The 17,999-nt window shown below is 32.9% G+C and overlaps 1 protein-coding gene across 3 annotated transcripts in view; it reads left to right on the forward strand.

Moving 5' to 3' along the window:
* LOC127846924 (tensin-1-like) overlaps window positions 1-17,999 on the forward strand; it is a 363,784-nt gene that overhangs the window by 83,531 nt on the left and 262,254 nt on the right. The window contains exon 1 of one of the 3 annotated variants that reach the window (XM_052378348.1): window positions 10,508-10,594. The exons of the other annotated variants lie outside the window; for them this stretch is intronic. Coding sequence (XP_052234308.1) covers window positions 10,532-10,594 — 63 coding nt within the window. The 5' untranslated portion in view covers window positions 10,508-10,531. Of the gene's footprint in view, window positions 1-10,507; window positions 10,595-17,999 lie in introns of those variants that run through there. 3 annotated transcript variants of the gene reach the window in all.

A 17,999-nucleotide genomic window follows, 5' to 3' on the forward strand; every position in this document is an offset into this window, starting at 1 on the left:
AGAACAGAAACAAAATAACTTCATGGGACAATTTTAATGTTGAAAGGTTTGTTAGAGGTTATCCTTAAATGTAAAGTCACTCGATCAACTTGTTAACAATCCACCTTTAATACCCCCCACCCACTGTGGAAATTTTTACAAAATTTACGATTGCTTGATGGGCGCAACATCTCATCTATTCATTCAACACATTGTCACCAAAATGAGAGATCATTTCTCTAACCCATAATTACACTCCAACATAACACTTTAAATCTCTTTTGTGACAATTGGTACTGTGTTGGGTTAAGAACGACACAAAATACCACATCAATTTGTTTCAAGTTGAAATCATCAGCATTTTATATATTTTCACAGTAAACGTTATTTACTAAAAATTTAAACAACATTAAAGGAATTATTTTTCTCAGTCCTTTAAAAAAAAAAATCAAAATCACTGCATATTGTTAAATATTGAGTTGTAATACCATAATTATCTAATCACGTTTGTTATGCTTAAAAGTTGTCAAAAAGTTATGATTAATTAAACATTTACACCAACACAGGGCATATCTGTTGAAAATGTTGACTTCAAAGTTTCAAACTGGAAGCCATAAAAACTTCAAAAGTTGACAAGGATTCCTGTATAGATAGGCAAATAAACTGAATAAATATATGTAATAATGAATCACTAGTTGATTATACAACATTTAAAGGAATATGCTTTAATAAATACTAATTGCAATAACTAATGGACTTAAACAGGTTTAGTACTTGAAAGTGAGTTCATGTGATTGTGCGATTAAACTTTTTGAACTTAACAAATTCATAGATTTGTTTGTTTACTGGGGCAATGAATTAAGAGTTCTTTCTGTATAATTTATCATTTGACTGGACAGTGTCTGGATCTAAAAGCAATATTTGTTCTGCCGATTGTTAAATTGAAACAATATTACATACCAGCGGTTAAGTTTGTTGTTGTGATAGACATCTGATGTTGTAAGAGGATTATGTTAATAATGGTGTTCATTAATTAAAATAGCAGTTGTTATTCCCGAGTATAATTGTAAGTGATCATCAGAGATTAAGAAATAAAATAAATAAAAAATAACTTACAATAAGTAACAGTCTGTGTTTAATAAAAGAATCCATTTTAAGGCCTCTACATTTAATGAAAAGGAATGTTTACAAAGACATTTTGAGAATAACAGAGGTAACATAATTGACAGTTAGGAAAGTTGTTATTTCTTTAAACACATGTTTGAAAGCTTCATTCTGCAGCTGTATATAAAAATTACATGTATAATGTTATTGTAAACAATATTTATTGTGTTTTTTTTCTATAGCAGAAAACTGTATACATTGTCTGAAGCCTGTTGGAAATCTAAATGTATACACATGTAATGGTTGCTAGTACTGGCTTAAACATGTTTACGCGCAGGTGTTTCGGGAAATTAAAATCAAATTGAAACTTTTAACTTACAAATTATAGATTTTTATGACGTTTTTTTTTTTAAACGAACTAAATAATAATAATAATAATAAAACATAATAATAATAAATAATAATAAAATAAAAGAAATAAAAAGGATAATAATAATAATTATAATTATTATAGTAATAATACTAGTAATAATACTAGTAATCATACTAGTATTATTATTAGTAATAATAATAATATAAATAATAATAATAATGATAATATTAATAATAGTAATAATAATTATAATAAAAGTTATAGTAAACTTTAGAAGAATGTTGTTTATAATACATACAGTGAAGTATGTAATTTGAAAGTTGTTGGGGGATGGGAAATTAAATGATGGTGTACATTCTGAACATATTGGTAATATTGCATCAAACTAAATATGACCATGGAGGCTCTCTGGTTGTAACTTTATCACTGATCAGGTTTGAACAATAATGGGACATCTGGACTTCAGGTCGTTGAATGTTCCCTGAATATTGGATTGACCAACAGGACAATGCCTGAATAAGAATTATATCTGGGACAATGGCCACTTCATTTGGTATAAATCTTGCCTGGCAAATTGTTGAAGTTTTAAATGAAAGTGATAAGGTGAAATATACAGTGCATGTTATGGATTATGATTAATGTTTGTTTGTGGTGTAGGACGATACCAATATTCTGGAATTTAAAGCGCTGTACATGTGTTTGTGTCTTCTGAAATACTAACAAGTTATAGTTGTGTATATAAATTAATATTGCCATTTTTTTGGTAAATTTAATTATTAATAATGATAATACTTTAGCTATTACTAATAATAATAGTAATTCTTCTTTTACTACTAATAATAATTATTTTTATATTTTGATTTGTTTCAACTATTATTGAATTAATTTGTTTAAATTATACAATAACTTGTCAAAAATATTGTAATAAATTGTATTAATTATTTTTTTATTGATTCATAAAAATGTAGTATTATTGCATCAAACAAAAACTCATGTGCAGTGCATTTCCATGCCAGTAAATGCAATTAGATATTTCTAGATATAATTCACTGAATTTTGTAGCAAATATAAAAATGTCAGACTAGTATTCATGAGTTTCAGGACTATTGAAAACTCTCATTATTTTTATTAAATTAGTAGAGTATAACATGTGGTGCGCACATTTTAGGCATTCACAAATTTTAAATTAATAGTTTCTTAATTTGTATAACATCTTTTTATGTTCTCCAGTATATGTTTGTTGGTTTGATTGTTGGTTTGCGTCTAACTTTAACGTTTGCTATAACTTTTGCAATATTGAAGATAGCAACTTAATATTTGGCATGCATATGTATCTCATGGAGCTGCACATTTTGAGTGGTGAAATGTCAAGTGCAAGATCATCCTTCAAGGTCAAAGGTCAAATATATGGGCCAAAATCTTCAAACTTAAACATTTGCATGCATGTGTATTCTCATGGAGCTGCACATTTTGAGTGGTGAAAGGTCAAGGTCATCCTTCAAGGTCAAAAGTCAAATATATGGGGATCACATAGTGTTTCACATACACATCTTGTTAATTTAATTTAAATTTACAAAATCAAGTTCTTTGATTTCCCACCTTGTGAATTTTATGTTATGATACTGCCTAAGTTATTTTTTCATACAAAAGAATCAACAAAAACATTTATGTATTCATGTTAAAGCTCAGAAATTCATTTAATTTAATTAGCTTATTTTAAATAATTTGTAGTGGACATCAATATATTCAGGCACAATTTTGCTGAGAAAATTAACCTAAGTAAAGCAATCAAGTAAGCTTTCATGCTAATATTTAATACATTTGCTTACTTAAGCCATATTTGCTCGACTTGGAGAATGCGAGAACTTGAATTAAATAGGGCAAAAGCAAACACAAACAAATTTACGTTCCTATTTTCCTCTGATAGTGAATTTTCAATGAAGACAAATAAAGTGTTGAAATTTGAATATGTCAATCCGAAGTTTAGTCACAATGCACGCGTTTTTCAAATTCCAGTGTAACATAGGAGCCTTTTATCGTGGTGTTTGAAAAAGTCAGCGATTCTTGATGTTTTGAAGATGGCACGGAAATAACTGACAGTTGACAGTCAATTTGAAAATGGGAAGTTTAAATAGTGTTCTGAAGTGTAAAATATTTACAATTGTACACATTTAAACAATTATGAATTTTGAGTGTTCAACATTATAGTATTCTGCTACTTTGTTGTAATTTTTAATCACAAAAGAAACTTGATGAAAACAGGGTCTTTTTAAAAAACCTGTCTATATTTTGTTGTTGACTTCTTTGCTGTATTCCATAGTTTGAAAACTTAAATTATGCATTGATAAATTATTGAAGTCTCCGTTTGTTGCTTTATTTAATATTATACTGTTTTATTCACTTCAAGATGAGAAGTGTTATTTTTTAACACACCATAATTTATTAGAGATCAAATCAGTAAGGATTTCTTTCACTGAAAAGACAAATGCAGAGGAGCTTACATTGAAACAGCAAAACATTTACAAATTCAATAGCAATTAAATGAACAAGCAAAAACAACATAAGAAACAGAACTCAAAAGTCACATAAATAACATGTAATAAATATAATGCAAGAATTTTAATAATATGTTGCAAAAAAAATTAACTTTAGTCAAAATATTAAGACTGAATAAAATGGATGCAAAAATTTAAGTAAATTAAGAAAATAAAATAGAATAAATATTATGCAAAAATTTATACATACACAGTAACTGTAATAATGGTATCCGGAGATTATGTGACTGTGCTCTATCAGTTATTGTACCAATCTCGTCTCAAAGGAAATACATTCTTTATTGAATAGTTTAATGGGACCTTGATAGCTATTGGTAAACACAGGCACAAAGGCTTCATGGAGTTATTGGAGGGACACTTTGGCTTTTAATCAACTGGAGGATACTCACAACCTTGTTTATAGTGGAATGTTACCTGATGGAGTAAATTTTGTTAAATGGTTTTTGCAAAGCGACTGGTGTAAAAAAATGTAGGAGCTTGTTAAGTGATTTTTGTGTGAAAAGGAGTGAATTTTTTTTTTTAAGGATTTTATTTACTTTTAATGTCCTAAATGTGAACTTATGAACTTGCGACAGTTGTGCTTTTATTTGCATGAGGAATATGATAACTTTGAATCATAAAGAAGAGTTTAAAAAGTGTTATTGTTTGTTAGTGCCCTTAAAAACTGAATGTATATTTGATTATTGTTGATTTTTAATGACCAAAAACTAGCTGTCTACTTAGGTAGAATAAAGGCTTTGTTAATGTCTATTAAATTAATGTAATCAACATATGCATACAATTTAAATTGCAGTAAATTGCTTCCAGTAATTATTTGTCTCTGACAAAACAGAATGTTTATCCATTTAAATCTCATAACTGTCCATTTTGTTTGGTATTTGAGGCAAAAAAAATAAATTCAAATGACTTAAAATTTAATTAAAAAAATGCTTTAAACTCTTGTTTCTGTTACCAACTTACTTGCCAATGATATTCTTAGAATAGGATAGTTTGTAAAGCGTTTGCAATAAACATTTGGTAAATGACATGAAAGAAAAATAATTCAAAAAATTATTTTTTATATTTACAATTATCCATATTAGAACTATTTTCAATTTCTGTAGGGTAAATTTTAGTTTCATTTTTTATTCAAATTTTACTCTTTTGTGGAATTACTTTTTATCTGCTCGTTGGCAAGACATTTCTTTTGTGGATGCACACAATGTGGGCGAGTGTTGTAGTAGTGGTGTTAATGATACACATGAAGGGACATGGGCTTTAGGTCAAAGGTCAATATCAAAATTCAAGGTCAATTTTAAGAAATTCATCCTTAGTACTCTGCTAGGGGTATACTTTTTCCTAGCATAGATGTTTTTCAAATATCTTTAACAGAAGTGATTTTTTATTCAAGATGATGATAGGAAACACAAGAATGAAACCGATAAGCACCAAGGCCATTTTCACAATTAATAAGTCCAAGGTCAACTTATTTTATTTAGAGGAATTTTTAATTTTAAGTACAAAAGAACATGCCGCTTGGTTTGAGATCAAGGTCATACTTCAAGGTCAAATATATGAAATCCATATCTATATGAGTTGTGCTCTATGAAGAGGAATTTTAATGCATGTGCATGTGCAGTCCTGCACAGGCTAATCAGGGACCACACTTTCAGCTTTTATGATATTTTCTGTTTAAAGAAAGTATCTTTTAAGCAAAAATCCAGTTTAAGCGGGAAGTGTTGTCCCTGATTAGCCTGGGCAGACTGCACAGGCTTATCTGGAATGACACTTTACACCCATACATTAAACCCTCTTTTCACAGAGCATGGCTCATATATATTATATTGACACGTTCTGTCGTTCTCGTGACACCAACAATTTGTTTATTTGTCGGCAGGTCTCTTTAAGATATTCTAGGGAGTTTTATACTGTTTTCACTGCTTGGTTTAGCTTTAATTGACTGCAGATTTATTCCAGTTTCTCCATAACACAGATTCCTTTCAAGGCTAATTTGTTTACAAAAGGGTGTATTTTGTTAACCAGTGTTTAAAGCTATTTAAATTGAATCTTAAATGAGGGGTAGTGTTTCGGAATGAAAGACTGCTGTAACTGTTTGATAACAATCTGAGAAATAATTAACCCTGGTTAGATAGTCAAACAATATGGGCAGGTGGGGAACAGGATACCTGCACTACAAGAAATTAAGCATGTCCTTCTTAAATGACCAGAAAATTTAAAAAATGTATGATTAATGTGGCAACAGCAAAAAAGTCCTCATGAGACAGACCAATAAAACCCTGCCAATGGCTGCATATCATTGACAACATTTGAACTCTTAACCACTTAGATGTTAGTATTTTGATGCATTGTAGTCCCTTATAAAGTAAAATTTTTATTGCAGACCTTTCTCACCTAAGATTCAAGTTTTTAAGAAACCGATGAGCAGCAAACAGCATAAAACCTGAACAGCCTGTGAGTTACTCGCAGGCTGTTCTGGTTTTATGCTGTTTGCACATAGCTGTTTTCACTTTGCTTCTGTGTGGAAAAGGCCGGTTAACTAACTCTTTCAGTGCTGGAACCGAATTTTAAAGGCCTTTGCAAACAGTTTGGATCCAGATGAGACACCACAGAACGTGGCGTCTCATCAGGATCCAATTTGTTTGCTATTCTGATAGTATTCTTTGAAAAAAATCGAAGAAATGGCTAATTTTAGAAATTCAGCAGACAACATTTTAGCAGACGACAAATTTCCCAGCATGCAAAGAGTTAAGTCAATTTAGTCTCGCTCTGGGATAACTGAGTCTAAAGCAAGTGCTAAAAATGTTGTCTAAGATTAGCTTATGCCTTAAATGCGCACTCATAGTGTTACATGTTTCATCCATGTTTAATGGAAATTATCCATGTCTTGATTGGAGGTCTAATTAAGGCATTTCCCATAATTCATTTTATGATGTCATGCACACAGTGCACCTGTGTGTTCACTTCTGAAAAATCGCCAAATTGGTGTTTATTAGTGTGAGCGTTAGCTCACACTAATGTTACAGACCATATTTTGCAAATCAGTATGTGCTTAGAAGGCTTAGGTACAGTATGGAAAGACAACCACTGCCTGTTGCAGCAGACGACAAATGCTATATAGAGCGTCTGCTAGGAAAGATAACCACCACATTTGCCTGTTTATAGTTCACCTCTGGTACACTGCAGAGGGTTTATATGACTAATTGTGTTTAACAGCTTGTAAGGGGAGATTGGCCAGTCTAGTGTTTATCATTGAAATCTGTACATAATGGCTGCTTTCAGGGAAAACGGGGCTTAATGCATGTCAAATAAGATTACCCTGTGCATACTGATTAACATGTGCAATGCGCACAAGCTAATCAAGGACGACATTTTACAACAGCGAATACCTACAGTCAGTGCCTTCAGCGCTTTGATTTTTCATTATGGTGATAAGTTACATTTGATTGTTAGGTCACAATTCCATGAGTTCAAATGTCCTGAAAATTGTAATGAAATGTCCTGATTTTGAAAATGTCCTTATAGCATGTTGGAAATCAACTGCCCTATATATGTAAGGATTAAAATTTTAAATTTATTGTTTGTGTAGAATATCTTTGATTGATGATTGATTATAAACGTGGGGGTATGCAAACTCTTCAATAACATACACAACAAATTTATTTTTGTCTATTAACTGTGGTATTTTCAAATTTTTATATCAACAAAATAAAGGTGCAGTGTTTTTTTTCATTCAAAATCGGGTCAGGTTTTTGCCCCATTCCCCACAGAAAAGCATTTTTTTTAGCAAAACAATAAGAACACTAATTTCCCAATTTTATTCAAAACACAGCAAATTTAAATCCCAATTCAAAGAGACCCGGCCTCATTCACAAAATGGTGAAAAAAAAACGGAGGTGGTTTGTAAAAAAGATAAGGCCAGTGTTTGTACAGGAAATAGACTTTCTATAGGCTTAAGGGTATAGATGGTTCAGTGACCATTTCTGTCATTCTGTCAGCTGACAAAACTGAAACCCTATTTCTAAGTGCTTTTAAAGCTTAAATACAATGCCATCTGTGGCCTTTTAATGGGGAGACTTTAGCAGTATGACAGGGATTAACTTTACATTTAAAACATGCTTTGGTGCATCACAGATTTAAAATAAAAAACACAATATTCAGACAACTTTGTGGATTTCAAGAACAGAAACAGTTTTTTCATTTACAATCCTTCGAAAGCAACATGCCTTTTTTACAAGTTACAGTCATTTAGAATGTAAGAAGATTACTAAGTTACCGATTAAGAAATATCAAGAAATCTTCCTGGAAAGGGCTAATATTGTATCTGGCTTTTAAGAACTCATTCATCCCGTCCTGTCTTAAAGCATGTCAATATTTGCTGTATGTCTTTACCAGTAATGCCATTATCATTGTTTCTGTCATTGAGAGGTTTCTTTGAACTCAAAGCAAAGGAAATATCAGTGGGACTTGAGGGACATTTTAGTGGTTAATTACAAGGTTATTACCGGTTATTGTCGCTTTAATGAACGGAAATGCTCTGAGATGTAAATAAACTTGTTATTGATTTAATGAATGGAAATGCTTTGAGATGTAAATAAACTTGTTATTGATTTATGATAATAATCAGAAAAGCTCATCAAATACAGACAATAAATGTCTTGGGATAAAATGAGTCGCGTTCTGAGAAACTGGGCGTAATGCATGTGCGTAAGTGTCGTCCCAGATTAGCCTGTGCGAAGGGACGACACTTACCGCTTGTATGACATTTTTCGTTTAAATGAAGTCTCTTCCTAGCAAAAATCCAATTTAGGCGGAAAGTGTCGTCCCTGATTAGCCTGTGCGGACTGCACAGGCTAATCTGGGACGACACTTAACGCACATGCATTATGTCCAGTTTTCTCAGAATGCGACTCAAATGAAGGCTGGAAGATGTATCAGTTTGCTGATTTTTTTAAGCATGTGATTTGATTTTTTGATTGACTCTTTTGAAGAATGTAGCCTATAGCTGCTCTAATATGTCATATCAGTAAAAATATGTGTTGTAGATGTTGAGAAATGATTAGTTATAACAATAAAGCATCAAATTGCAGATGTAATTGATAGAACAAAAATGTGAGCTTAACTAAAATTTCATAAAGACGGAATGATTTGGCCTTGAGACTTATAATAACTTTTGCATCAAGAACATGTACAATTATGCATACTTGGTATATTCAGATGTAAAAACAAGTTTTTGCTAACAAATACTTTAAAATTGTGAATTAAAGTGTTTCAATATAATATTTATTAAGGTAGAGCTGGTCAGGGAAATAAACAAAATATTGAAATTTATTTATTTATTTTTTGGTTGGGGGAGATAATCATATTGGAGTATTAGGCTACAGTTAGGACAAAAAAGATACTTTTTCAGAATGGGAATGGGGCCGAAATATTGCCCCAACTTTGACCATGCAAACCTCAAAGAATACAGACTGAAATTCCCTTCGTAGGAGTGTAACAGGCAATTACATTGTTTGGGTTTGATATTAAAGTCAATTACTTAATTGATACTTTATTTTGATTAAACTAAGGCTAAAAATATAAATTGTATTTTTCATAAATTAATTAGACACTTTTCAGACATGTATGCCCGAGCCTCTGTGGCAGTAAAAATCTGTATTTGTGTTTGAAGCATCATTGGAAGTGAGATTGAATTAGCAGATGACATCTTAATGACCCTGTTTGCTTTATTAGATGAATTCGAGTGACAGTTGATTCCATGTTAACAACCAGGGTTGGGTTAAATAGAAGTCATAATTGCAGAGAATGGTCTGGGCAGTTGTTCATGGGTGAGAATTAAGTAGAATAAAAAGGATTTCTTTGACAGGAGTACATTTTCATGTGTGAATAAAATACATGTGGTGTGGAATTGAAAGTTTACTGGTTGGAATGGAATATGGTTTCTTGTGAAATTCATAGATAGACATGCTATGGAATAGTTGTTGATTCATTGGTTGATATTGGATATAATATTGTGAGCATGTCAGGAATAACGATACAGTGATAAAGGAATTAAATTGAGACCTTTTCAGTTATATACACCATATTTTCGGCTGTGAAAATAAAAGAGATTGAAGAAGTGGTTTAAATTGTGTAAGGATGTGTATGAGTTAACGATGTAAAGAAAATAGTGCCATTTTTAGTGATCATGCAATCTGTCCCAAGCTCTAAAATTTAAATGTGATTCCAGAGGCATTAAATTTAGTGGCATTTTGAGCTAAAAAAAACAATTTGTGCTAAACTTTAAAATTTAAGTGTGATTCAAGACGTGTTGCTTTAATGTTTCTTTGATAAAATTTTAGTGTGATTAGAGAAGCATTGCTTCAATGATTCTGGGATGAACATTAAATGTGATTCAAGACGCGTGGCTTCAATGTTTCTTGGATAAAATTTAAATGTGATTGGAGACCTGTGGCTTCAATGTTTTAAATGTGATTCGAGACATATGGCTTCAATGTTTCTTGGGTTCGCTGGATACGGAACTATGCCTCCTAAGAAGAAACGGAGGTTGTCAATCAAGACGTCTCTCAGCTGCTTTGACAAAGAGGTATGTAATAAGCTAAAAATGAGAGAGGTATGTTACCAACTACAAATGAAAGAGGTTCATAACAAGCTAAAAATTTGAGAGGTACATTACAAACTACAAATGAGAGAGGTTCATAACAAGCTAAAAATTTGAGAGGTATGTTACAAACTACAAATGAAAGAGGTACATAACAAGCTAAAAATTTGAGAGGAATGTAACAAACTACAAATGAGAGAGGTATACATAACAAGCTAAAAATTTGAGAGGTATGTTACAAACTACAATTGAAAGAGGTGCATAACAAGTTAAAAATTTGAGAGGTATGTTACAAACTACAAATGAGAGAGGTACATAACAAGCTAAATATTAGAGAGGTATGTTACAAACTACAAATGAGAGAGGTACATAAGCTATAAATTAGAGAGGTATGTTACAAACTACAAATGAGAGAGGTACATAACAAGCTAAAAATTTGAGAGGTATGTTACAAACTACAAATGAGAGAGGTACATAACAAGCTTAAAATTAGAGAGGTATGTTACAAACTACAAATGAGAGAGGTACATAACAAGCTATAAATTAAAGAGGTATGTTACAAACTACAAATGAGAGAGGTTCATAATAAGCTAAAAATTAGAGAGGTATGTTACAAACTACAAATGAGAGAGGTACATTACAAGCTATAAATTAGAGAGGTATGTTACAAACTACAAATGAGAGAGGTACATAACAAGCAAAAAATTAGAGAGGTATGTTACAAACTACGAATGTAGAGGTACATAACAAGCTAAAACTTTGAGAGGTATGTTACAAACTACAAATGAGAGAGGTACATAACAAGCTAAAAATTTGAGAAGTATGTTCCAAACTACCAATAAGAGAGGTACGTACTAGCTGCAACTAAGAGAGGTACAAAACAAACTACAAATTAGAGAGGTACATTGTGTATGTAACAGACAACAAATTAGAGAGGTACGTAACAAACTACAAATAAGAGAGGTACGTACTAGCTGCAAATAAGAGAGGTACAAAACAAACTACAAATTAGAGAGGTACATTGTGTATGTAACAGACAACAAATTAGAGAGGTACATATGTAACAAACTACAAATTAGAGAGGTACGTACTAGCTGCAAATAAGAGAGGTACGAAACATTTAAACTACAAATTAGAGAGGTACAATGTGTATGTAACAAAATACAAATTAGAGAGGTACGTAACAAACTACAAATTAGAGAGGTACGTTACAAACTACAAATTAGAGAGGTATGTTACAAACTACAAATTAGGGAGGTACGTTACAAACTACAAATTAGAGAGGTATGTTACAAACTACAAATTAGAGAGGTATGTTACAACTACAAATTAGAGAGGTATGTTACAAACTACAAATTAGAGAGGTACGTTACAAACTACAAATTAGAGAGGTACGTTACAAACTACAAATTAGAGAGGTATGTTACAAACTACAAATTAGAGAGGTATGTTACAAACTACAAATTAGAGAGGTATGTTACAAGCTACAAATTAGAGAGTTACGTTACAAACTACAAATTAGAGAGGTATGTTACAAACTACAAATAGAGAGGTACGTAACAAGCTACAATTAGAGAGGTACGTAACAAGCTACAAATGAGCACATTCCTGCTAAAATTGTTGAACACAAGCAAAATTAGATAAAAGTGTATTAAACAAAGACACAAAGGAGGTACTTACGTGAAAAATAAGATGGTGACATCCATGCTGAGACGGGTATTTTTCGCCGTTTTATACCCTTTATTACTTTTATTTATTGTTAAAATGTCGCTTACTTTGAGGCCATATTGGCAAGAAAGTCAACTTTATTCGCTGCGAAATTTCTTAGCAGGTCACAAAATTACAACTCTCACTTAGAAAATGTGCAAGTTATAAGTTGTTATAAAATACAGTGGCTCAGCTACCTTCCTTATTTGTGTGATATTTATGGATGCAAACAATTTGTTTTTAATCTTAGTCATTGAAATTCAAACAAACATGCTCTTCTGTTATTTTGTCTCCTAAAAGCTGTAGAAACTCCATAGATGTATGCCCCGTCAATCCAGAATCCACAGATGGTGGAATAAAGCTGTCCCTGATGTCATTTGTTTGAATGGTGTAAACAAAGTAAAGTGCCTTGGAGCAGTTGTTAACAGGCATGGGGTAGTCCCAAGCCAGTGTTAAAGGCTTTATTTGGGTTGTGACTGTTCATAAACCTGGTAATTTAAAGGAACTCAGATAGAAGTACCAAGAGTTCCCCTTTTAGTTACTAATAAACTGATGTTTGTAGTTGAATGAAGCTCATATAAATATATCAATGCTGTTCATTATTTTTGTATTTTCCCTTCACCTGGCACCAAAGTCAGTATCTACAACCAATTAGTACATATCTATGAGGGTCAGCACAGCGTTGATAAATGTAATGGATCTGTTATTGTTTATGGACAATCTTTGATCTTCATTATGAATACTGGCAGAATCAGTTTTTGCCCAGGCATTCTTTTATATATTTCCAAGCAAATGAAAAAAGTAATTTTTTGCATTATATAAGATATAAAATAATAACTAGCCTGCGCAATCTCATAGTTTTTTCACAGGCTACACTGACAGCTAAAAAAATAAAACACAATTTTGTGGCCTCAAGCTTAAAAATCAAGCATGATGTTTGGTCACGACATGGAGCTCCTGATTCCTGACCATATTGTTCAAAAGCGCTCACTGGTCTCTAGTTACACTAGCTTCATATTGCATAAGACCCATTTTTGCATGACACGGGTGAAGTAATTTACATTTTAATTTCTGTCATATTTTGCTTCTTCAGCCATTTTAAATTGTTCATGTAATATTCTGTTATTATAATTCAGGTTCATTTTTGATCTCATAATTTATAATACAGCTATGACAACTGTTTTTTGTGATGATTGATTTTGTAAGATTCTTCAAGAACTATTGTCACATTATACTGTTATTAGCAACAACTCAATTGACAGCCTGCAGATTGTGCCATGTAAACACAGCCATGGCTGTGGTGATAACTCATGATTATGGTTACCTGATGCAAAGTGAATGGCACCTGGTGGTATTAGAGTTCCTGTTGACAACAACATAAATATTGATTTGAATTCTGTGATTTCTGCTATGATGATGGATATCAGGCACTTGAGTTTGCAAGTGGCAGGCGGCATTTTCCCAGAGATTTGATCAAATAATGTTTTCATTCCATTTTAGTAGTAAGATTTTATTACACATTTCTTTATGACCCCGGATCGAATGATCGGGGGTATATTGTTTTTGGCCTGTCTGTCTGTCTGTCAATGTTGTATGTGTCTGTCTGTCACAAACTTTAACCTTGTTTAAACTTTTGCAATAACTTAAGTTATGTTGCATATAGCAACTTCATATTTGGCATGCATGTGTATCTCAATGAGCTGCATATTTTGAGTGGTAAAAGTTTAAGGTCATCCTTCAAGGTCAAAGTTAAAAAAAAAAATCAAAGCGGCGAAGTAGGGGGCATTCTGTTTCTGGCAAACACTTCTCTTCTTTCTCTTTGTTTGTAAATCTTTGTTTTTAAATTCATATTTTATTTATATGAGTTTCCAACATTTTGATTTATTTTGGATTTTGAAGGTTTAACTTTTCAAGTAATGAGATTTCACTTTTTGTCAAGTCCTGTTAAGAAAAGCTTGATATATTAGTCACAATAGTCCTGTGTTTGTGCTAATGTGTATGAGCGTACATTTGTTGAGATTTTTGGGACTTAAACATTGTCATCCATTCTGCAAGTTTAAAATAATGCCCCACAAATTTCCAATATCATGAAATAACATCTTGTGTGTAACCTCTGTCTCCCTACCTCAAAGGTAAAGGTCACAAATAGAGGTCAAATGTCCAATTTGGCCAAAAAAATTGTTTGGACTGTAACTGTGTCATTCATCTTGCAGTTGTAAAATAATTGACCACAAAAAACACCACGATGAGACCATGTATTGTGTGTCTCCCTACCTCAAAGGTCAATATCATATATAAAGGTCATACTTAAAGGTCAAAGGTTAAATTTAGCATTGCAACTGCTTGTCCATATGTTATTATTTATTTTTGTATGCACCACCCCCCCCCCCCCATCAAATGATCAGGGGTATATTATGTGTCTGTCTGTCTTTCATTGTATGTGTGATTTGTCCCAAAACTTTAAACTTGGTCATAACTTTTGCAATATTGATGATAGCAACTTGATATTTGGCATGCATGTGTATCTCATGGAGCTGCACATTTTGATTGGTGAAAGGTCAAGGTCATTCTTCAAGGTCAAAGGTCAAATATATGGCTTCAAAGTGGCGCAGTAGGGGGCATTGTGTTTGACAAACACAGCTCTTGTTTATTAATGTACCCAAAATGTTGACCGACCTTGAAGGTCAAGGTCACTTTAAATGCTTAAGGTCAAACATTTGCAATTGGTTCATCTTGTAAACCTAGTACAAGCATTATTGACTATAAATAAGGGCTCCACACCTTGTTTACTTATAGTTCATTTACAACATTACTGTTACGTTGTTAATATATTCATTTTCTAATAAAGTTACCACATTTGTTAAGTTTTCCGGAGAGGACTTATGGTTTGCGCTGTGTGTGTCAGTCTGTGAGTCCGTCAGTCCATCACACTTTTCTGGATCCTGCAATAACTTGAAAAGTTCTTCATATTTTTTCATGAAACTTGAAACATGGACAGATGGCAATACTGAAATTATGCACGTCATTTCATTTTGTTCCTATGTCAAGAATTATGGTTGCTATGGCAACAAATAGACTAGAAATATTGCTGAAAATGGTGGATCCTGCGATAACTTTAAAAGTTCTTGATATTTTTTCATGAAACTTGAAACAATTGGATAGATGGCAATATGGAGATTATGCACGTCATTGCATTCTGTTGCTATATCAAGAATTATGGTTGCTATGGCAACAAATAGACTACAAATATTGCTGAAAATGGTGGAGTTTCACTGGTAGGGGACTTATATTGCTTGGCAATAGTCTTATTATTACTTGATTTTTTAACATTTTTATTTGTTATTAGAAATTTTTGGTATAAAATGAATATTTAATCTTATCCTAATAATGAACGGTGAACCCTTAAACTGCTAAACTTCTTATTTTCTACATGCCAACAATGTTTTTCCTATATACTTCTTTTTCAAGCCTGAAGTCCTAAATCCCAAAGATTGTTCAAGCTTTTTTCACCCCATCCATTACATCCCAACAATTGCCTTAACCTTACCAGTAAATGACAAGGGATTTCTGCCCCTGTGACATTAATTGGGTAATGATTAGCACCCTGGGGTCTCTAAGCCTGGGACCAGGGTGAAGTCAATCTTTAAACCTTTACCACTTAGATACATATTTAACCCTTTTCCACTTAGATACTTATTTTGCCCTTTACAACTTAGATACGTATTTTGACACATTTGTAGTCTCTTAGAAAGTTCAATTTAATTAAAGACCTTTCTTACTAGATTCAAGTTTTAAAGGCTTATTTCCCACCCCTAGATACTAAGGTGAGCAGCAAAAAGCATAAAACCTGAATAGACTGCAGGTAACTTGCAGGCTGCGTGTTCTGGTTTTATGCTGTTTGCAAATATCCATTTTCACTTTGCTTCTGAGTGGGAAAGGGTTATCTCTCCCTCATCATCAACATTGAACCCTTCAACGTCTTAACTTCACATTTGATACATGCCAACAATGTTTTTTTCGAATTACTTAATTTTTCAAGACAATTCCAGTAAATCCCAAACATTGTTCAATGTTTTTTTTTCAAGCCAACCGCTTCATCCTAAATATGGCCTTAACCAATCCGTTAATTGACAAGGGATTTCTGCCCCTGTGACATAAATTGGTTAATAATTAACACCCTGTGGACCCAAGGCCTGGGGCCTGGCTGTGTTTTGTAGTCAATCTACACACACTGTGGTTAAATGCAGACCATAATTATAGTTATGAAAATGGAATCATTTCCTCTAAAAACACCAAGATTCATTCCATGTATTGCTGTTACTAACAGTGATGCTGTTTTGCTCTTGATAAACATGCAGTGCTGCACAGTGATTGTCTTTTTGAACTTCTGGTAATGTACTGAGAAAGGGGACTTACCGGTATTTGATAAAGGGTGATTAGACTTATGAGGCTTTTGTAACCAGCTGATAATTCTTACTGCAATACCAGACTTAACCCCCCCCCGTACATATGTAAGCACATATAAAACCAAAAATTAGAATAATATGCTGATGTTTTTTACTGACTTTGCAAAGAAAGAATTATGAATGTAAGTTGATAAAGATAAACCAGTCCTAGCGCTAGCAGGTCTAAAGAGGAGGACACATTTCTAAGTAGCACGCCCAGGCGAAATGAAGGCCATATGACTATGGTATACCATGGTAGACCATGGTCGACCATGGTCATATGACCATGGTAGACCATGGCAAACCACGTTTTGTTAAATGGCACCACGGTCTTTGACCATGGTCATTTTTTGACCATGGTCGACCATGTTATTTAACCATGGTCAACCATGGTATTTGACCATGGTCGACCATGTTATTTGACCATGGTCATGATGACCATGGTCAAAGACTGTGGTGCCATTTAACAAAACATGGTCTACCATGGTAAACCATGGTCATATGACCATGGTCGACCATGGTTTAACCATGGTCTACCATGGTAGACCATGGTCATATGGCCTTCATTTCGCCTGGGCATATTGCACCTGCTGTAATTTTAAACATGTATTAATATGACTACTTTAATCCATTGAATATCTATATGCAGCATAAAAACTTGATTTAAATATACAAGTCCTAGACCAAAAAAAAAATTATATGTATATTACATACATTATTTTATTAGATCAGTTTTCCTTATTGATCAAGGCCTTTTAAATTTCCATCCACTAGGCTCATGAATAGTTCACTTCAGCGATTTTGGTAAAATCAGGTTTTTTTTGTTGTCACTCCAACTTATCAAAGACATTTTTATGTCTGATTTCAATCATTTAGCAAACATCTGAAATCTGAGCAGCATGAAGAGTGGAAGAGTTCTGTAGTATAATCTAGGGTATACAGCAGTCTATTGTTTACTGTATTTGTTGACAATAAGCCAGTCAAAAATCTGCATCATTATTTGACCCGACATGCCATATAATCAGTGCATGTTAACCTATTGTTCAGCAATTATCAAATATTCCCTTTGAAGTGCTTAAACAGGGGCGTAATCCTATCTGTCAGACATTGTTACCTCAGATCACTTGGTTGCTCTGAGTTGGGGGTTGCTGGTATCAACTGACACCTTTGTACCATGATTGAAGGACTGAGTGCTCTACTGTACGATGACAGATAGGAGCAGTGGATCATTAATTACC

The sequence above is a fragment of the Dreissena polymorpha genome, chromosome 10, assembly GCF_020536995.1.
Source record: "Dreissena polymorpha isolate Duluth1 chromosome 10, UMN_Dpol_1.0, whole genome shotgun sequence".
In the NCBI taxonomy this organism is placed as follows: Eukaryota; Metazoa; Mollusca; class Bivalvia; order Myida; family Dreissenidae; genus Dreissena; species Dreissena polymorpha.